Source organism: Ricinus communis, chromosome 8 (assembly GCF_019578655.1).
Source record: "Ricinus communis isolate WT05 ecotype wild-type chromosome 8, ASM1957865v1, whole genome shotgun sequence".
NCBI lineage: Eukaryota > Viridiplantae > Streptophyta > Magnoliopsida > Malpighiales > Euphorbiaceae > Ricinus > Ricinus communis.
This window is the reverse complement of record NC_063263.1, coordinates 6,983,459-7,005,667: the sequence shown is the minus strand read 5'-3', so window position 1 is coordinate 7,005,667 and position 22,209 is coordinate 6,983,459. Positions and strand designations below refer to the sequence as shown.

Below are 22,209 nucleotides of genomic sequence, written 5' to 3'. Positions count from 1 at the left end.
GTATTGAAACTGACCTAAACATAAATGGACTGCTCAACATCTAACTTTGATCCAAGTTTTCTCATTCTTAGCAACTTGACATGAACTTGAGTCTTTCATAAGAATTATAGCTTCAGAAGTCAACTACAAAGTTGATGAAAACTATTTTTCAATTCTAGAACTTCAACATCATGAAAAACCTTACTAAAATTAATGCGATCAAATCTGCATAATACTGAAATTCATCATTTACTTCAAATTAAGCATAAACTCTTTTAAATCATTTCTATATACATAAACAATCTAATAAACTCTTTTAAACTTAAAATAAGCATTAAAACTAAATATAAATATAACAAATATATTGACTATTATGTTCTTATCAAGTGGCTCTCATTATCTTATATGGGGGTGAATTGAGCTAAAATATAAAAAATTTGAGTTAAAATAGTCCAAAAAAGTCGAAAGGGCTTATTTGACTCCGTCCTCAAAATTTAAGAGCCTATTTGAATATTATTCCAACTTTGGAATTTTGTCCTACTTTGAAAAGCAAGAGTTTTCGCATACTCACCTAATCTACTTCCTTTCTCCGCAATTTTTTTGATATTCTTTCTCTTTTATTCCTAATTTTGTTTTGATAAAATATATGATTAAACTTTTGAATTTATTATGTTTTTTGTGATTTATCTCTTAGATTTAATTTTATTTTAATTAGAAAAAATATATTTTATAAGTTATTATATTTAAATCCTGTATAATGAAAATTAAGTGCGTTGGATTATTCTTGTAATGCCGATAATTTTTTTTAATTTTAATTTCATTAATTGTCGGGAGCAATTTGATAAATTAATATTTTTTATGAATAAATGAGTATCATTTAATTTAATATCTTTAAATAATTATATTATATTAATTTATGAGTTTAAATAATTAAATTATAATTTTATTAAGTTGAATTATTTTGACTGATTATTATATAAGTTTACATATATTATATAAGTGTAATTTATTTAAACTGTAGATGTTTTTATAGCGTAAATTAAGGTGGGGGAATAGAAAAAAAATTTATAAAAAGAAGAGAAAGAAAAAAGTTTGGGACATATGCAGCCTGCCCCTCCCCCCATCTTCTTCTCCTTTCTCCGCTGCATACACTTTCCCACCACCAGTTTCTTCCTTCACCACCACAGCCACCAGTCCTCCCCCCTTCCTTTCCTTTCCCTCCAGTCGACACTGCCATTCTCCCTTCCCTATCGCTGGAAAACGCAGCAGCAGCAGTAGGAGGCATCAATCTTCGGTTGCCACCTCTAGAACAACCTCTTGCCGACCTTATTTTGAAAATATGACTTCGGAAACGGACTCCCAACCACCGGAAACCTTAAGAACAACCCTTCCCTCTATTTTTTCGTCGCAGGAAGCTCTATCCAAGACTCACCGGAGCTGAAGCTTTTCGGCTTCCGGTGAGATTCCAGCAAAGATATTTATATATGTGGTCTCTGCGCATCTCAAGCTTCGCGCGATGGCACTTCTGAATTCGAATTTCGATACTGTTGACTGAACCGGTTTTCGGACTCGGATATTTCCCAGACTCATAGAATCTTAGATTTTTAGCTCGGTAAAATCCATTTGAACCTTAAAAATTATTTATAAATTATTAGAAATTAATAACTCCATTAATTATTAATTATAAATAATTAATTAATTTAATTTAATTAATTGATAGTTTAATTATAAATATTATAAATTAGTGTAATTAATTGTTAATCGATTTTATGATAATTGCGGTTGTAAATAATTAATTAGATACTATAAAATTATTTGTGAGTTGGTTGTGGAATAAATATTAATGACGGACTATCTGTTATTAATTGTGATATAATGTGTGTTACGGAGTCGGAAAAATAATACAGTTATGGGTGACCCGACTCCTGATAAATATGCAATGAATATTAAAGCGTTTTTAGCAGGTTTTGGACTCTTTTTTAGGGGGGAGGGGGTAAATGTTCATATTTGATGAGAGGTTCTGCTAAATTTTTTGTAGAATTTCGAAATTTCTTAGGCAGTCTAATCTAAGAGTCCATGCTCATGAAAAATTATGATTAAGTTATTTTCGTGAATAGATAATCTGTTAGTCCAGCTGACTCCATATGAGGAGTAAGAGCAGACTGCGGAGCGCCGCAGAACTGTGTGTTAAAGTCTTATAATCAATTACACTTATGTCATGTCTAAATTAAATGCAATGTTAATTGATTAATAATTGTTATGATTATTATTGATATTTATTATTATTAATTCTATTTGATTAATAATTATTACAAATATTATTAGCATCATTATTATTAATTTTATTTTCGTTATTATCAATAATAATAATAATAATATTATTATTATTATTATTATTGCTATCATATTTATTATTATATTATTATTATTATTATCACTTATAATTTTCATATTTGCTATATTCGAAACTATTCAACTCTAATTTCTAATATGTTATTGAATAATTTATGTTTGCTTGTGATTTACGTTATTTTCAATTATTATTGATGCTATGATTGTAATTTCAGAATGAGGCAGCAGTAAAACATGCCACCTGATGGGTTGCATCATGACCGTGTGCGTACCGATATTTGTGAGAGATAAATAGTAAAAGATTATTTTTGAGATTTGCCCTGATTGAGTACAACTCTCTAGGATGTGAGAATTTGATTGCCAGAAGAAAGGTCACTGATCGAGCGTTGCTCTTTAGGCGTCGGCTTTATTGGGAATCAAGTGACCGGACTGGATTTAAGGACCCTGGTTAAGCTTCGCTCTCTGGACGCCAGTCCTATTGGAATAAGAGAGCCGAAAGACTGCTAATATTGAGATTAAGGTTCTGTTGAGGTACTCGTCTCATAACGTTTAAATTGTATTATTCTGAATCATGGCATGACACGTGTTTTAACATGATATTATATTTTATTCTTATTAAATAAATATTTGATTAAGATGGTTGTATTTATTTTTGGATTATATGATTTTAACTCACTATCGAGACTGATAATCTCAAATTTTATTTTCCAAGTGTCTGTTAGGTTTCCTACAGTTCTTCTCCTTTGGTAGCTCGACTTTCTTCATATTCGGGTTTAATATAACTAATTTTATTTGTATGTTTGATTATTAGAATTTTAGATTGTCCATAATAGTGATTCTAAAATTTATATTTTAAGTGGTTCAACTACGGACAAAATTTACAATTATATTAACAAATTGACTTATTTATTTTTTTGAAAGTGTAGGTTGAGTAAATTTGAAGAATAGAATTTTAATTGCACATCCCTAGTTAGTTGAAGATCCTTTTTGTACCAAATGCCTAAAAAATCATTCATGTCCTTTTTATAATATTCAAAGTTATTATCTTCACCTAAATAATTAAATACTCTTAATATTATATAGGTAACAAATAATCTATGGTTTTTTTTATTAAAACTTAAAGTCTTAAAAATAAATACGTATAAAATTAAAATTTTAATAAATTAAAAGTGATTTCAAACTTTATGAACCGTGAATGTATGTAGGTTACAATATATAGTTAAGAAATAATTATTAGGCTAAATAGATAAATGCCTTTTGAATTTGTCCAATTTTTACAATTGGCCTCCATATTCAACTTTGATTCAATTGGATTTTTCAATCTTACAGGTTGTTATTCTTAACTTCTTCAGCCACAAACGTTATGCGCATGTATTTTACACTATCTAAATATGGGTAAATTCAAATAAAATAATAATATCTAAAACATAGAATAATGACTAAATACATAAATAGCTTCATGAACTTGTTTCGCTTTTGCAATTGGCCCATCAACTCTGATTCAATTGGATATCTCAATTTTACAGATTGTTATTTTTAACCATTTTAATTACAGATGTTATGCACATGTATTTTATGTCATTTAAAAGATGAGTAAATTTATAAAATAATAATATATTTAAAATATAAATAAATAAATAATATAAAATGAGAAAAACGAGTAAAACAATAAGTTTTAATTCTTAAACAAAACTCACTGTATTAAACATTTTCTTGCTACAGTTACTAGTATCGCCTTTGAGTATAACAAGAAGTCCTTAATGGCAGAAAAATTAAAGGATTACAACAATTCATTTTAGTCTTTTGGAAAATATTTTTTTATTTTATATAATAGAATTAATAAAATAATTTTAATGTATAATAAGCAACACATCTAAACTAATGAAACACACTTTTCACAGGAAGTTAATCCAATGCACTTAATTTCTATTTGTGAAAGGTTTAAATATAACAAGTTGTGAAGTTCATATGCCCAATCAAATCAAAGTTAAGTTTAGAGGCCTTACAAAATGTGACAAGTTCAAAAGCTCAAATATGTATTTTGTCTATTATAAATAATAATGTTAGTAAAAATATTATTTTTTTATTATTGCTCTCAGTGAAGAGATTAAAATTGAGTTGAGAAGTCCAGTTAAATTAAAGTTGAGTATAGAAGTCAATTACAAGAACAATACAAATTCAAAGGACTATTTATTGTATTTAGTCTAATTATTATAACCATAGATTTTTCATTATGAAAATGGGCCTATTACTAATAACCTATAATTAGCCTATCACCGCTTAGCTGGGAAATTTCAAAATCACAGGGCCATGTTAGTAATTTAAGTAACAGCCAGACTTCTCTCTCCTCTTATATTTTCCGGTTCTGCTTCTTCATCGTCATCGTGTATATTTACCGTTTTCCGCATGTTTTCTCTTCTCTGTCAATTTCTCTATATGACTATATATTAGTCACATTCCAAACGCGCCTTCAGGGTCTTTTTTTTCTTCTTCTTCCCTTCCTGTCTTTTAACCCACAAAAACCCTAGCCCTTACTCTCTCTCAATATCACACACACTCACATTATTAAAGATCTCTATCAATTCAATTGCAAAGAGGTAAGCTTTTCAAAACCCTTAAGGCCCAATAAGAATAATTAATCATTAAAAAATAATACCCAGAACGGAAGTTTTATTGGGTTATATTTATCGCAAGTCTCTACTAAACCCTAGTGAAAAAGAATCATTGGTTTTCAATTGCTACAATTACTAAAATGGATGATCTTGAGAAAGCAATACTTATAAGTTTTGATGAATCAGGCACTGTAGATTCATCACTGAAATCGCAAGCAGTTTCTTTTTGTCAACAAATTAAGGATACCAAATCAATATGCAGGATTTGTATTGAGAAATTGTATTTTTGTAAGCTTGTTCAAGTTCAGTTCTGGTGTTTACAGACTTTACACGAGGTTATTAAGGTTAAGTATGCTTTATTAAGTTTAGAAGAGAAGGATTTTATTAGAAAATCGGTGTTTTCTATGTGCTGTTTTGATGTGATTGATGATGGCAATGCTGTTAGGTTTTTAGAAGGTCCTGCATTTATAAAGAATAAGCTTGCTCAGGTTTTGGTTACTTTAATTTATTTTGAATACCCTTTGGTTTGGTCCTCGGTGTTTGTTGATTTTTTGCCTCATTTAAGTAAAGGAGCTATAGTTATTGATATGTTTTGTCGGGTTTTGAATGCACTTGATGATGAGTTAATTAGTTTAGATTATCCTCGAACACTGGAGGAGCTGACAGTGGCAGGGCGGGTTAAGGATGCCATGAGGCAGCAATGTGTGGGCCAGATAGTGAGAGCTTGGTATGACATTATATCTATGTATAGAAATTCTGATCCAGAGGTTTGTTCTAATGTGTTGGATTCGATGAGGAGGTATATTTCGTGGGTCGATATTGGGTTGATTGTGAATGATGCTTTTATTCCCTTGTTATTTGAGTTGATATTGGTTTATGGAGAATCTGAGCAGCTACAGGGTGCAGCTGCTGGGTGTGTTTTGGCAGTGGTTTCTAAGCGGATGGATCCACAGTCAAAGTTAACAATATTGAAAAGCCTTCAAATTAGTAGGGTCTTTGCCTTGGTAACTGGGGATAGTGAGTCAGAGTTAGTGTCAAAAATAGCTGCATTAATTACTGGGTATGCTGTAGAGGTTCTGGAGTGCTACAAGAGGGTTACTGCAGAAGATGCTAAGGGGGTCTCACTGGAGCTGTTGAATGAAGTTATGCCCTCAGTTTTCTATGTAATGCAGAATTGTGAGGTGGACACAGCGTTTAGTATCGTTCAATTCCTTTCAGGTTATGTTGCCACTATGAAGAGCCTATCCCCATTGAGAGAGAAACAAGCACATTATGTTGGTCAGATTTTGGAAGTCATTCGCACACAAATTCGTTATGATCCAGTTTACCGTAATAATCTTGATATGTTGGATAAGATTGGAAGAGAAGAGGAAGATAGGATGGTTGAATTTAGAAAGGACCTATTTGTGTTGCTGCGCAGTGTGGGCCGTGTGGCACCTGAGGTTACCCAAGTATTTATCAGAAATTCTTTAGTTAGTGCTGTTGCATCTTCAACAGAAAGAAATGTAGAAGAGGTGGAAGCTGCGGTTTCTCTTTTGTATGCCCTTGGAGAATCACTAAGTGATGAAGCAATGAGAACTGGGAGTGGGCTGTTGGGTGAATTAGTGTCAATGCTTCTTTCAACAAGATTTCCTTGCCACTCTAATAGGATAGTGGCCCTGGTGTATTTGGAAACGACAACTAGATATATGAAGTTTGTTCAAGAGAATACACAATATATCCCCATGGTTCTAACTGCCTTTCTTGATGAGAGAGGAATTCACCATCCAAATGTCCATGTGAGTCGTAGAGCAAGTTATTTGTTCATGAGGGTTGTCAAATTGCTGAAAGCAAAGCTTGTTCCATTCATAGAGAGAATTTTGCAGGTATTAAGAAACTCATCCACATGTCAGCAAATATAGTTGTCTATAATCTCAATGTCTACAGTATATGAATTGTTGCTATGAATTGACAGAGCCTCCAAGATACAGTTGCTCGTTTTACAAGTATGGATTATGCATCACATGAGCTTTTTGGATCTGAAGACGGTAGCCACATTTTTGAGGTGCCTGAACGCTTCTTCTTCTTTATTCAAATATGCTCTTTCACAAATCACATCAAATTAGAAGCACGGAAACCATGGAAACCCATACATGCGTATATTGAGGCATGAGGATGCTGTTTGTCCTAACATTTATGATAACTATTCACAGGCAATTGGTTTGTTAATTGGCATGGAAGACGTACCGTCAGAGAAACAAGCTGATTATCTCTCTGCACTGCTCACTCCTCTTTGCCACCAGGTTTTCCTTAATTTGCAGCTTCTTCACAGTTTATTGTTTATCATTCCTTGTCCCTCCATATTTATTTCATGTTTCTGAATCTGGTACCAGTTAACGCATTATTAATATGTTGCTGAAGATTCACATGTGCATAATATTAGAAGCAAATGATATATGATATGTTGTCACCAAATTAGTTTTCCCACATATACTTATATATTGTGCATGCCCAATAGTAGTATATCTACTCTTGTTTTGTTCTGAATTATTTGTTTGTTCCAGGTTGAGATTCTGCTCATGAATGCCAAAGTGCTAAATTCAGATGAGTCCCCTGGGAAAATTATTAATATTCAGCAAATAATAATGGCTATTAATGCACTCAGCAAGGTTCTTTTTCTCTTCTTGGCCTTCTGAAATGCATTTTGCCACTTTTATTTCTCTTTTAAATAAACTTTGATAGCAGTGCAATTATGTATTAAAGTAAATAGTCACTGAATTCTAGTAAGATGGATCAAGGTAGCCTAATGTCTAGTCATTTTAATTTGCTGTGTTTTAAATTCAATTTTCTTCTCATCATCATGTCAAAAACACATCAAGCATGTTTTTGAAGCTTCTTTATGATGTTTTTAATTGCTCATGAGAAATTTGATTTTATAGATATGCTGTACGTCCTTACAATCTCAATTTGGGTAAATTTTTTTACCTGTCATCCTGATTTTGGGCTTGTTTCCTATTGTCGTCCATTAATTTCAATTTGTATTATAAAAGTCCCTTTGTTTTGATTATACTAATACTAAAATTTTTTAGCTTGATTCTGAGAGAAATCCTATTAAAATATGATGTGGAATCGTGATACCATGAAGTTCTAAAATTATAACAGTATTAAATCTATGTTAAGTGATGATGCCGCATTATTTTCTTTAGTGAAATATTTCCCAGAATCAGTTAAAAAAAACAGTTTTTAGTGTTACTAAACCTAAACTACAGGAATTCTTGTGGTATAAATTGAGATTTAGGGGCTACAATGAGAAACATTCCTAAAGTAAGGGACGGGAAAAATTTACCTTTTAATTTCTGATCCAGGGTTTCAGCGAGCGTCTTGTAACTGCTAGTCGTCCGGCAATAGGCCTCATGTTCAAGCAGGTGTGTTGATACCTTTTATTTTATATTTCTTGAACTGCATGCTACAGCTTCTCTGTCCAATTATATACAACCCATGAAGTTGTCTTCTACATTATTTTCATCTTCTTATGATGAGGAATTTCGGATCACATATGTTGTTTTGTTGATTCTTGTGAATGATTCTTTGCCATGTTTGCTGTCATGGATTGACTTATTTATACATTTTACCTGATTTAAATTTGTGGAGTGAAGCTTCTTCTGCTGTTAATCAACTTCTTTCAGTTATTCTTCTTGTATCATTTTCTTCTCCTTTATTCAGTTTCCGTAACTTTGCATTATTATCCTGTACTTTAATGAGAGTTTAGATTCTAATATCTGCTGCAAAAAACATTTCATAGCTTTTTATTTGCTTGTGATAGATTTTGATTTCCTTTCTTCTCTATCCAGACGTTGGATATTCTTCTACAAATTCTTGTTGTCTTCCCAAAAATTGAGCCTCTCCGGAGTAAGGTAAGAATAAGATATAGGACGATCAGAGTGTTTTGCTTTGTTGTTTTATTGACCATTCATATTTGCCTAAAGCTACCATTCATGGTATTCAGGTCACGTCCTTCATCCATAGGATGGTCGACACTTTAGGAGCATCTGTATTTCCTTACCTACCAAAGGCATTGGAGCAGTTGCTTGCAGAATGTGAGGTAATATACAATACTGTTAAAATGGTCGAAATCTCAGTTCCTATCCACTGTTAACCACTTTTATTTTGCATCCATGACTTTTTTATAAGAACATATTATTCACAGATTTTTCATCTCATCTCTATGTAATACTGAGTGGTGTTGGGCTTGATTTTGGGAAGACATTAATGGTCTGCCTCAACCTGCTTAATATGGGAAGCGGAATCAGTAGGATAAAGCATCTCTACATAAGTAGCTGAAAGCAAGTGTTGGCAAGGCTAGGTTGTGATTTACTTGTAGTTCAACTACCTTGGATGGGCATAACAAATGATGAAAAGCCCGCAGCAAGTAGAATGCTGCATGCTTAGTTTTTGATATGGTATTGTAAGGTGAACGAAAGGAGTGATCTCTTAAGATTGCAATAATTATAGGTTTATAAAATGATTAGTTTAGCTATTGTGACCTAATTTGGATCTGAGAAGGCTCAATTCTCAGTTTGCATTTATATGGTAATGTGAAGTGGTAAGGAGATCCCTTGTGCCTTCTGGGCTTACAGAAGTGGTTGAGTTTGGAGTGTATAGGCATACATGGATTCAAGAGATCATTATATACTATGTCAGAATTCTGGCACCTGGTGTTTGACTTGTTGTTTGTTATGGTGGATAGGCATTGTATCAGCTTCTTTAGCACTATGTGGTTGTGGAAGCATAAGTAAACCTTCCTTGTCATCCTAATGATTCCATATGTGTGAGGATTTTCATCTTGGTGCTGCAGTGTATATGAGGTTTCTGCATGTTTAATTTGCGTTCTACTTTATTTGACATGCAATACTTCACTTTAATGGCTTTGTGACCTTGTAATAAGACTTGAATTTTTCAAGTCAGTAGGTGCCCCTTTTGCATTGTGCTCGAAAAATACTTTTTCAGAAAGCAGCCTTTAGTTGCTTTTGCAGAAAGCATTAAAAACCTGCCTATGCATTATGGCCAAAGTGCTTTTCTAAACAGTAGTTGTAACGACAGCGCCAGAATCTTGGTCAGTTATGCTCCAATTATTTGTAACCCAGTTGACATTGGCCCTTGGAATATTGGGTGATACCTACATCAGTTTAGTTCTGTTTTGTACGGATCTAGGACCATTTGGCTTCTGTATATCTTCCTCTCAATTGCTTTCTAATAGTTTTTGCATGACAAGGAAGTATTGCCTTTTATTTAAGGCGGGGGGTGAAGCTCTGAATGGATCTGTCACGGGCATGTTTTGGATTATGATAATTATGCTAATTTTGTCTTGTAATTTGAAAACCTGATTATGGAATATGATGTTTTATTGCAGCCACGAGAAATGGTTGGTTTTCTTGTTCTACTCAATCAACTTATTTGCAAATTTAATACCTTAGTTCATGACATAGTGGAGGAAGTTTTTCCAGCCATTGCTGGCAGGATATTTAGTGTTATACCAAGGGATGCATTTCCTTCAGGACCTGGAACCAATACTGAGGTATGGAGATTCTATTTTTCAGTAATTTTTCCTAGTCCTTAGGGAGTATTGGTGGAGATCTCTTGCCAGCAGGATCTTCATTTCATATAGGTTTATTAGAAAATAACTAAAATGTTGAAATGTGTTTTGTGTATGGTTATTTTCTGTATTATTTCATGAACATACAATTCTGTAGCATCATGTTGTTTGTCAATTATACTTCAGTCTTGTTTTCATAATACCATGGGAATCTCTGGTTGCAATTTTGTTTGTAGTTCACAGTATCTAATTCGAGGCAATTCGTTGAAAATTTCTGATTTGTGCTTCTTGCCTTATAGGAAATCCGTGAATTACAAGAACTTCAGAAAACAATGTACACATTCCTTCATGTCATAGCTACACATGATCTATCTTCAGTCTTCCTTTCACCCAAAAGCAGGGGCTATTTGGATTCCCTGATGCAGATGTTACTGCACACAGCTTGTAATCACAAAGATATTCTTGTAAGAAAGGTATGCCTGGCAATTGATTCATGACTTACTGCATGTTAGGTCCTCTAAACAGTTTTGTAATTGATGTGACATTATGTTTCTATGTAATCCAGGCATGTGTGCAGATATTCATTAGATTAATCAAAGATTGGTGTGTCAAACCCTATGGTGAAGAAAAGGTTTTGTCTTCTCTATCTAATTCCTTTGGCCTTTTTCTGTTGCTGACTTTCACATTCTGATAGAATTGAACATGCTCAGGTACCTGGTTTTCAAAGTTTCATAATCGAGGCCTTTGCAACAAACTGTTGTCTGTTTAGTGTGCTTGATAAGTCCTTTGAGTTCCAAGATGCAAATACTGTGAGTAGATGCTGAAGATTTTTATTTTTGCTATTCATTGGAAAGTCATATGCTTAATAGTCTGTTTCTTGCTCTCTTTCGTCGCCAAATAATGTTGCCGTGTCTATTGATGCACTTATACAAGGTTCAACTTGCTTTGCCTCTATGATTTTAAAGCTAGATTTTAACGTGCATGTGATTTCATAATTATTGCTTTTCCCCCTGGCCACCTGAGTATTTTTTGTGTATCTTTGGGGAAAAACATTGTTCTTGATATTGTAAGGTTAATATGTGGAAAAGAGAAACATAAGGATTGAGAATATCAGTAACATACATATAAAGAAACCTTGATCATATTTAGTATCTGGTGTTATCAAAGACAATATATGGGTCTTTAACCATGATATCAATGGAAGGGTGTTTTGGTAAGTTTAGGGATTGCCTGAAAAATAAAATAGAAAAGCTGCTAGACTTGTCCTCTTAGGAAATGCTCGAGTCCTCAGAATGTTGGTGCAGTACAATAAGGATTTGAAAAGTTGATGTAGAAGCACAGTAAAGTAAAAAATTTAAATCAATTCTCTGTACAACTGTTTCTTTAGCTGCTAATACCTGTTAAATGAAGAAGATTAGTAATCAGTACTTACCGATTCATATTTCTGTGAGATATGATAGGTGTGCCAGATTTTACCGTTCACGGTTAATGTCTGTGGAATCAAGTGAGACAGAGATTTAAATTAACATGCAATGCAGTTGTCCCTTTTAGGAGTTACTACAGAAGTATTGTTTTAGTTATTATAGCTCCTTTATTTACAAGGTCAATCATTGATGAAATAATTGTCAGACAAGTGTATGATGCTGGAATGTCTGCATCTTCCCATTCATTCTTTTTCCTTGATGTCTTTGTATTTATTTATTTGAAATTGCTGCTCTGGATTTTGTGGCAGTTTGTTTTGTTTGGAGAAATTGTACAGGCGCAGAAGGTCATGTATGAGAAGTTTGGCAATGATTTCCTTGTTCATTTTGTATCGAAAAGCTTTCAATCTGCACATTGCCCTCAAGAACTGGCACAGCAATACTGCCAAAAGTTGCAGGTAAAAAATCAATTTCTAACTGTTTTTCATACTATGGAGTACTGGGGAGAGCATGTCTATGCCACTGTGATGGGGAAATTGAGATGCAATTACATTGCCAAAATGTTGCAGTTCTACTTTCTATCTGTTTGTTTGTTTTCAAGTATCGGCATGTGTTGGTTGAGTTACAAATTGTGCAAGCTGCCCTCTGGTTTTGGCCTTAAGTTTGAGTGCCATCTTTTTGAACCCTTCTGTATTGGCACTCTGTAGAGCCTGTGTTATGGGTATCCCAGGCTTAAATTGCCAGGAAATAGGAAGTTGAATGTTGTAGGTACAAAATGTTTTAGGGAAAATTTGTTTTCTAGTTTCTTGGCTCGTATAACAACCACCTCCATTCCTCCTAGATGATTCAGTCAAGGAAGTTGAATGGAATGAAACTGAACTTGCACATATGGAATTGAAATGACTTGCTGTGTTTAATTGCACTAATATCTGCCCTAATGCTTGATGTTGGTTTGTGCAGGGTAGTGATCTCAAGACATTGAAATCATTCTACCAGTCACTCATTGAAAATTTAAGGCTCCTACAGAACGGAAACCTTGTTTTCAGATAGCATACCATAAAGACATGAAGATACGCTGTGTTTTTCGGCAAAAGATCGTCACTGTTTTGCTTAGATGTCATGTGATTTTTTAATTTTAGGGGGTAATCCAGTCCAGTCCAGCGAAGGTGTGTAAAAACTAACCCTTATTGCTCTCTGATTAGAGAACACATCTTTTAGTTGTATATTGTACTTATACGAGTCAATTTTGCAGGATATCTCTGTGTAAATAGCAAGCTTGTTTTTTTTTATTAAAATTTTTGTGGACACAGGTATTTTTCTTTAATTGAATTTCTATTCCATTATTTATGAAGGATGACTGATGTATGATTGTCAATTATTTCTTGCAGTTGTATATTTCCGGCAACACATCTTTTCATTGCGCAAAAAAGTTAGTTTCGTTCAAGCAGCGATTTTCCTTTAAGTTTGTTTTTATTTATCCTCTCCCTTTTTTGGTAGATCAGATGTATGTAAACAAATTCTAAGTTTAGGGTTCTTGAAGAAAATGGCTACATTTTTTTGTTGGGCCATGTTTTGGATAGAATGTTCATAAGAAAGTATATATAAGTGTTTGTTTGCTGATTAATTAATTAATTATTATTATATTCTGCCTGTCTATCATAATTAACCTTTTTTTTTTCTTCTTTTGATATTGGTTCATTGTCATTGTCAGTTGCTCGTACAGTTTGGTAAATTGCACTTGGAAGTCCTACTTCTCCGGACGTGGAAAAATTTGCCTTGTCTGGTTTTGGAAAATGTTTGCCCCAAACTTAAGATTATCTTGAAAAATAAAAAATTTCATTTCGATTCTATGAATTCTCTATATTTTACTTTTACTTTTATAAATATTAATAATTTTTTTTAAAATTTTAATCAACTAAAAAGAAATTAATTAAGAATGTATGAGAATTTGTAGTCTATTTATTAAATTAAAACAGAACTTGATGTTTGACTATTTACATTTGAAAGGACGTAAGGAGTTTATTGAATTTTATTTTACGAGATGATTTTCTTAAATAAATAAATTTAATATACATAAGCATTGCATTTAAAATGTTTAGTTTATTTGTGCATTATCTGACATTATTATTTTAATTATAAAAATATTAAATTTATAAGTATAATTTAATAAATTAATATTTAATAATAATTTATTTGTGTATTATCTTACTTTTTAGTGAATGATGAATTAATATAATACTTTTCTTTTTTCAAAATTTCTTCTACCGCTTTATGGATTTTATATTCAAAAGGTGAAATCTCTAAAAACCATTGATATAAAAAATCCATGAATATTGAGCAAATTCATGGTTCTATAATCTCTCAATATATGTATTTATTTACTTTTTTTCTTAGATTCTACATGTAGAAAATATAGTGTTTTTATCTTAGATTTTAAAAAAGATAAATTAAAAATTTTATTTTATTTGAAAAAAAGACACAAAATAGAAAATAAAATAAAAATGATAAAAATAAAAAAGATATTTTGACATTATGAAATACATTGATAAAATAATATAAAATTTATTTAGAAATTCCACTTATTTTCTTAGAATTTAGTTTGACTATAACTAATTCCACACAAAATTTAATTACATAGAACTTTGAATTGACTTTTATTTTATTTAAAACATGTAAGCTTTAGATTTATAAATAAATTCTATAAATTTTATAGATTTCAATAAAACATAATATAATTAATTATTTATAAATATTTTCTCATATCTAAAAATTAATGATAAGGGTTGAGGTTAATGTAATCTTTTATTACATTTGGACTAAATAATAAACTTCTTTACATTTTAGAAGTTAATTTGTGTACGAAAATATTTGACTCAAAATTCTTAGAGTATTTTCTTAAAGATTCAACTTATTAGCAAATATACACCTTGACTGTAAACCAAACAAGGCCAAAGATACAAAATATAGCTCTTCTTTCTGATATTGCCTCTCTCCTTTGAGCAACCAAAGCATTATCTCTTCCACGAGCTTCTCTTCTTGGCTTTTAGTCTTGTGAAAGATGGCATGATTATGGATTTACATATTTAAAATATCAAGCATTTTCTTTTCTGATAACTATGTTGAGAAAAATAATGCATGAAAATGCTTTCATCGTGCTAAACATTGAAACCATAAAAGCTTAGTGCGGTCTAATTCACCTTTGATGATGATGTAGTCTCCTATGGGCGTATGAATGCCCATCTTGTAATGACAAACTAGTTTCATTCTTGAATAGGGTTAGGGTTAGGGTTAGTTTCATATGATTGTATTTTAATTGGAGGCCAATCACATAATTTTGCTTCTTCCATTTTGTCTAGTGATATTTCTAAGATGGTAGTACTAACTTATTGAATTATTTCTTTTAAACTATTCATTATTCTAATTTTAGCTATGGGAGACTCGACATTTTTTGCCTAAAACAAGTTATGCTGCAAGTAGACTTGTTCAAAGTGTGGGCCGAGCTAGGTTCAAGTTGAGCTTGATCAAGCTTGAAATTTTCAAGTTTAGACTTGAATTCGAGCCCAATCCAACTATACGAATCTAAAATTTTGATAAAGTCCGGTCCATTATAAAAGTATAAAAAATTTTATATCATAATTTTGGACCGAACCAGAATTGTCAAACGGGTCTTAAAAAAATAACATTTCTAAATCCACTCAAAAAGTAATTGCGCTTTTTCTGATTCAGGCTTAAGCAAACCTAAAGTAAAAAATACATGTCCAAACTCGAAGATTTTCATGTAAGTATCCAAACCCATGAATAGATCTTGATTGGAGCTTTTACTCATGGAGCTATATTTTTTTTATTAGAGATTACAATTCGGCACACAACGAGAATAATATATTAGCAAAAATGTTAAGACTATAAAGAAATTATAATTTTTCATCTAAGTGGCAGTCTTTTTTTAGAAATTTATGTTCAGAATGATATTATGTTTGCTTTTGATATTCCGTAAAAATAAATATTAATTGGATCTATATTTGTCCAATAAATACAATATGCTCACAGTAAAACTTCATATGAGTTCGATGAGCTTATGGTTGTTCAGGTAGTTAAATGCTATTAATGAAAATAATAATTTATTATTCTTAATAATAAAACTCGGAGAATTCTTAGTTCATGAAATGCAATTGAGCTTAGTTACAAGAATCTTTTAGTAGCACAAACGAAACAAGCAGGCGAGGCGAGACAAGGGCAAAGTGGGAGAATGATAAAGGTGGTTCGTCCAGGTCCAGGTTTGGTTGCTAGATAGATTCTAGACTCCCTTGGCCATCCATGCGTGAGGATTTTCGCATGATTTAAAATGTTCTCTTGCCTACGCAAGAGTTCTTGCTATCAAACGAAGTTTCTAGCTTTTATCAAAAGGAAAATTTTCGTCTAGGTTTAGTGTAGGTCCCCATCTATACACCAAAATAGATAATTGATATATATTTATTAGTTTTAAATAATAAAGTAAGTCTAAGTAAGAATCTCTTCAAACAAAAAGTCGGACAAAGGACTAAGAGGCATAAAATCTATCATGTGGAATAGATAACGTTAACTTTCAGTAATTTAAATTGAATTAATGTCTTAATCTAATAGTAAGGTGAGATCACCTCAAAAGTAAATGATTCAAATATCCTATGAACAAATAAAAAAATATAATTTAAATTGTAATTTTTTTCTTTTTACTTTCCAAACAAAAAGTCGGACAAAGGACTAAGAGACATAAAATCTATCATGTGGAATAGATAACGTTAACTTTCAGTAATTTAAATTGAATTAATGTCTTAATTTAATGGTAAGGTGAGATCATCTCAAAAGTAAATGGTTCAAATATCTAGTGAACAAATAAAAAAAATGTAATTTAAATTGTAATTTTTTTCTTTTTACTTGAAAATAAATGAATCAAGGATATCACATGTATGTAGACTTGGAAGTAGTCTAAAATTGTAAATTCTAATCTACCCACTCGGTGTAGCGAAAAATCTAATATTCACAGCTATTATTTTCGAATGGTCTAATACGCACTTACACTTAATATCATGGGAAACAGACAAGAAAATCTGTATGCATCCATTGTTAAACCTTTTTATTTTTCTGTATATCTGATCCTTATTCATCAATTTTTCAAAAACCCATCATTAAAATTTGCCATAACTGGCGTTGTATTTTGGGGACCTAATCACCAAAAGGAAAACAAGTAAAAGCACCAAAGATAATTAACCCATCATTGAAAAATGTTGTTTTTTTCTATTATTGTTTTGTACTGTTGGGTCTAATATAGGAGCTATACTGGCAAATCTATTTTCGCACGTCAAATTTCATTAGCTTCTTGTTTTGATTACCTCATGCTTAGGTCAAGAATTGTTGTCACCAAAATCCAGCTAAGTATGGAAGAAATATGGATTACAAAGGTTGGGTGTTGGGTCACCCCAAATAAAATATAATTTTGTATGCATTTGTCACCTAAAGCTACATCAAAAGAAGACTTTGATTAGAATAATATAGAAAAAGCTTAATTAAGGGTGGAATCCATTTTCTTACCCATATAACCCGTCAAGCAATAAGGTTTAGAATCTCATGGCAAAGATGGATTGACCTCATATTTACTCCTATTTTGTTTCTATATTACTCCCATTTAGCTTCTGTCCTTTTGTGTATATCCCCTTTACTTTATCCTTAAGCATCCTGCAGGAACATGTCCCTTTCTTTATCAGTCATTCTTCCTCTACTTCAAAAAAGGGCGAAAAGAAAAGCAAAGAATTTTAGAATGCTCGTTTAGTATTTTTATATAATATTTAGGGGGATCTTTCAAAATAAGTACATAATTTTAACGCAAGTAAATAAAGTTAGAAGTTCCAATACCTCTTTATTATTTATTGTTGCGACTTGTGGAAAATATAGGCATGCGAGATAATTGAAAGGGTGATGACGATTTTTATAGTGATCAATGAATTCATTGAAACAGGAAAATGAGAAGAAATGGGAAAGGATAAAGTGGTTTGTTGTATGGTCAATTGCAGAGCACTACTCTAGAGTTTGATATAGACTAGAAATATGAACCGACGAAAGATGTTTCCATGGACAACATAGAACTCGATCTTTGTGGATAATTTGACTATTGGGGCAATGGCCGACTTGAAAAGTATGGAGTCCCCACTCATCAACGAACAACAATTACAATTTTTTAATCTCTTTTTTGTAATTGCAATTTGCAGTCATTCTGCTAATGTGCCCATAAAATTCTTGGTGATGACATATGAAGTTATTAGTAGTTTAATTCATGTTGATCATCTTGGGTGGAAAAAAGGACTAGGTTACTTTCTAAGAAATTAACTATATGTCGTAGCAAAATCTATAAGGATCATTTTGAACCTTTCCTTTATGCATTTTCTTCTAATGATTAGACTTTAATATGAGGTATTCTGTAATTACAAAGTTAATGGTTCAATAATATAAATCCTTGAATTCTATCTATATTTGGTGTTTAAACTGGCTATTGATTTCTATAAAATATTATTAAATTAGACTTGCTTAAAATTATATTAAAATATTAAAATTTAAAATAGATGAGCAGTTACTAAAAAATTGAATGGAGGGCAAACTTGAATAATATAAGTTTGAATGAATATAAATTAAAATCTTATTAGACTTGTGATAAATTTTATAAAACGGCTAAAATTAACCACTTAAATACTTGAATTTTACAGCTTATAAATCTATTTTATTATTATATTCTTAACAAAAAAATGAAATTGCCTAACAATCTGAATCATTAATCTTATGTTAGTTACTTCAACTTGTTTTGGATTGAGACGATAAAACCCAAAGTATTAGGTTATGCTTTAGGTATGAAATTTCTTTGAAATACAATTTGTAAAAGCTTGCGATTTGGCTGGTTGCTCTTGTCAATAGTCCGGCACACACAGGCACTATTTTGGAAATCCCCAAACTTGAATCAGCGAGCAGCCATAAAATCCAGTTGTCATGATTAGGAACATATCTTAGTCGTCTATTGTCGTTGTGTTTGTCATGTTCTTTCCTATTTTGAAAAAAATTCCAACCCAGAAAAAGTGAAACAAAACCACTAATCAGTTTGCTCATTGGCAAGCCGACCATGTTCTTGCCGCCAGATTTGTCCAAAGCAAAATTGGAGTTAAACCCACAATATGGGGATTTAGAAATAGGTAAATTAATATTGTTTTCCTAAACTATAGGTTAAATTGTCTGTCACAAAATGTTACATCTAATGGCCGTGTAACATGCAATAATACAACGTAGGCCCTGATATTTGATCATAATTCAACAAAATGATGTCTGAAAAGGAAAAGAAGGAAAAAGTACACGTGCATACCACACCCTTGGCCTTAGATATGGACAACAATAAAGTAAAGTGAATAAGAAAGCAGAAAATAAACACACATTGAAATGGAGGCTAACCGAGTAGATAAAATGGGCCTTCCTTTTCCTCAGACTCCCTAAACGACCAGCAAATGAAAATACATGGAATTCTCCACTTACCATTTTTAATTAAGCATATGATCATATATTAATAAATCAACATGCATCCCATAAAAATAAATGGAACATGAACTACTCCAGGAAAGCAAATTTTCCTGCTTTCAAAGTCAAGAAGGGGCCATCAAGATTCTCCAAGTTTTTAAGAGTCTAAGCCAGTATAGGAAAGACTTTCGAGTATTTATACCAAATAAATATAATAATGAAATTTGAAAATTGGGTATTAAAAATTTATCTTCTAGAGTCAGAAGATTTCCTTGCACAGAACCATCGATGCTTTGCTTTACAAGGAAAATGAGGTGATTGGTTATTATTATATCATAAACTTTTATTTTTATATTCCTTCGAAACCGAGTAGAAATTTTAACTACCGATCCTTCCCTTTCTCATTAAATTGAGTCTACAAGAAACCCTCTCTCTATATATAACCAACTTGGTGCTAGAAGATTTAGCACATACCTTGAAAAGAAAACAAAAAAACAAAATGGCTCCTAAGAAGTACAGTTGGAAATTCTTGTTTCTTGGATGTCTCAGGAATCAATTTCCACTTCCAGAGCCAAAGGTTCATGTCTCCCATCGAATTACATCTCAAAGACTATCTCTTACAGACTTGAGCAATCCTGGTTCGCCATTATCTGTTAGTGATTTGTCAAGTTCTATCTTTAATCTCCATGTTTTCACACTCAAAGAGCTAAAAACTGCAACACAGAACCTCTCCAAGAGTAACTACCTTGGTGAAGGTGGATTTGGAGCTGTGTATAAAGGATTCATTACTGACAAGCTCAGGCCTGGATTAAAGGCTCAATCTGTTGCTGTTAAGGCCTTGGATTTAGATGGCTCTCAGGGACACAGAGAGTGGCTGGTAAGGAAAGCAATTGAATATATAACACTTTGTGCCCTTTCTTTAATAAACATGCTTGGTAATAACAACTGATTTCTTTTTCTTTTTCTGTAGGCTGAAGTAATCTTTCTTGGGCAATTAAAACATCCCCATCTTGTGAACTTGATTGGCTACTGCTGCGAGGATGAGCACAGGCTTCTTGTTTACGAATACATGGAGAGAGGCAACTTAGAGAACCTACTATTTAAAAGTATACATTTCCGCCCTTTTTCTATTGTATGAAATTTCCACATCTTAACGTTATTTGCCGTCGGAAATTGGTTTTCAAATATGCTAAAATAGAACCATTTCTCTTAACTAGTCTAATTTGGTTGAGGTACTTGTATGTTCTTGATGAATGCAGGGTACTCTGCAGCTTTGCCTTGGTTAACAAGACTAAAAATTGCACTTGGAGCAGCAAAAGGCCTTGCCTTCCTCCATGAAGAAGAGAAGCCAGTTATATACCGAGATTTTAAGGCTTCAAACGTGCTATTAGACGCGGTAACCATCATAAATATTCGGAACAAGCATTTCTTTCTTTCTTTTCTTTTTCTCCTGTAACAAACAGAACAGAGAAATAATCTAAAAGATATGGTCTTTCTTTCTACAGGACTTTAATGCAAAGCTTTCAGATTTTGGGTTAGCAACAGATGGTCCACAAGGAGATGAATCGCACATTTCAACGCGTGTTATGGGCACGGAAGGCTACGCTGCTCCTGAATACATAATGACAGGTAAAATTCAGGTTAAAATTTTGACTAAATTTATGCCATGCAAAATCTGTATGCTCAGTAAATTTATGCCATGCAAAATCTGTATGCTCAGTAACATAAATGCCATTTTCTGTTTTCAGGGCACTTGACAGCTATGAGTGACGTGTTCAGTTTCGGAGTAGTACTGCTAGAGCTGTTAACGGGTAGGCGATCCGTGGACAAGAATCGTCCATCTAGGGAGCAGAATTTGGTAAAATGGGCGAGACCCTTGTTGAAAGATCACCACAAACTTGACCTAATAATGGACCCAAGACTAGAAGGGCAGTATTCAACTGAAGGTGCAAGAAAGGCAGCAGCATTGGCTTACCAATGCTTGAGCCATCATTGCAAGTCTAGACCAAGTATGACCAGTGTGGTCAAGACCTTGGAGTCTTTGCTAGAGTTGAATGACATACCAATGGGAACTTTTGTATACATTGTTCCAAGTGAAGGCAAGAAAGAAATTGATGAACAAGAGAAGGAAAAACAAAGTGAAATTGAATGTAAAATTGAGAACGAAGATGGAAAGAACTGCGAAGTAAAGCCACTGGATATGAAAGAAAAGAGTCGCCACCGGTACCAAAAGGGTCGCAGGCATAGACGAAGGATTAAGTCATTAAGGTCCAGAGCTGTGCATTCTGATACTGCTCTCTATAAGACTTTGGGTACCAGTTTGTATTCTCCTGAGCAGTAGACCAAATTGACTGAAGTGGAGATATTGTACATTAGGTTACCTTGTTCTTTTTTGCTTTTTTCTTTTCAGATAGTTTCTTACCATTTTCACTTCACATATAAACCGTATTGTAATTGTTACAGGCAAGTTACTGCAATAATTCTTTTATTTTACCTATTTGGTGAGGTTTGAACTTGTAGTGGAGTCGACCCTCTTTTATATATATATGTATAATATATTAAATTAGTAATTCTATTAATTAATGAGTTTTGAAGAAATCAACTTCGATCCACATTGGATAATGAATAATTATATTATTTGATGGGATATTTCAAAGTGAACTAGAATATTTTATTATTGGCAGAGAAAGATATAAAAGGTTAATACTTTTGTTAGAATATAAATTCATGGTATTTATTAATTTTAAAT

At 32.4% G+C, this 22,209-nt stretch overlaps 2 protein-coding genes and 1 long non-coding RNA gene across 6 annotated transcripts; all 3 read left to right on the top strand.

Moving 5' to 3' along the window:
• The first annotated feature begins 663 nt into the window (after window positions 1-663).
• On the top strand, window positions 664-2,980 carry LOC125370833. Its single transcript, XR_007216917.1, has 2 exons — window positions 664-1,591; window positions 2,547-2,980. It is a non-coding gene; the product is annotated as an uncharacterized LOC125370833 (long non-coding RNA).
• A 1,661-nt stretch (window positions 2,981-4,641) lies between these two features.
• On the top strand, window positions 4,642-13,582 carry LOC8276715 (exportin-T). 4 transcript variants are annotated; one of them, XM_048377883.1, is made up of 15 exons: window positions 4,645-6,808; window positions 6,898-6,987; window positions 7,136-7,225; window positions 7,487-7,591; window positions 8,288-8,347; window positions 8,774-8,836; window positions 8,929-9,024; window positions 10,333-10,497; window positions 10,815-10,988; window positions 11,081-11,146; window positions 11,226-11,324; window positions 12,248-12,394; window positions 12,897-13,102; window positions 13,189-13,246; window positions 13,325-13,582. In XM_048377883.1, the coding sequence occupies exons 1-13, from the start codon at window positions 5,084-5,086 to the stop codon at window positions 12,984-12,986; spliced, it is 2,970 nt and encodes a 989-aa protein (XP_048233840.1). In that variant the 5' UTR covers window positions 4,645-5,083; the 3' UTR covers window positions 12,987-13,102; window positions 13,189-13,246; window positions 13,325-13,582. The 4 variants fall into 4 exon arrangements, with proteins under 4 accessions (XP_048233842.1, XP_048233841.1, XP_048233840.1 ...); XM_048377885.1 differs by lacking the exon at window positions 10,333-10,497 and having other exon boundaries at window positions 4,642-6,808; XM_048377884.1 differs by lacking the exon at window positions 7,487-7,591 and having other exon boundaries at window positions 4,644-6,808.
• Window positions 13,583-19,635: 6,053 nt separating this feature from the next.
• LOC8284643 (putative receptor-like protein kinase At1g72540) lies at window positions 19,636-21,957 on the top strand. The gene is made up of 5 exons (XM_002521272.4): window positions 19,636-20,337; window positions 20,431-20,566; window positions 20,720-20,856; window positions 20,966-21,089; window positions 21,209-21,957. Exons 1-5 carry the CDS (start codon window positions 19,960-19,962, stop codon window positions 21,799-21,801), a joined length of 1,368 nt encoding a protein of 455 aa, XP_002521318.1. The 5' UTR covers window positions 19,636-19,959; the 3' UTR covers window positions 21,802-21,957.
• The last annotated feature ends 252 nt before the right edge of the window (window positions 21,958-22,209 follow it).

Coding starts and splice junctions, on each gene's coding strand:
- LOC8276715 (XM_002521273.4), top strand. CDS start 5,084: ATGGATGATCTTGAGAAAGCAATACTTATAAGTTTTGATGAATCAGGC. Junction 9,025..10,332: donor AGTTGCTTGCAGAATGTGAG/GTAATATACAAT, acceptor GTTTTATTGCAG/CCACGAGAAATGGTTGGTTT. Junction 11,147..11,225: donor AACCCTATGGTGAAGAAAAG/GTTTTGTCTTCT, acceptor GAACATGCTCAG/GTACCTGGTTTTCAAAGTTT.
- LOC8284643 (XM_002521272.4), top strand. CDS start 19,960: ATGGCTCCTAAGAAGTACAGTTGGAAATTCTTGTTTCTTGGATGTCTC. Junction 20,338..20,430: donor AGGGACACAGAGAGTGGCTG/GTAAGGAAAGCA, acceptor CTTTTTCTGTAG/GCTGAAGTAATCTTTCTTGG. Junction 20,567..20,719: donor AGAGAACCTACTATTTAAAA/GTATACATTTCC, acceptor TGATGAATGCAG/GGTACTCTGCAGCTTTGCCT.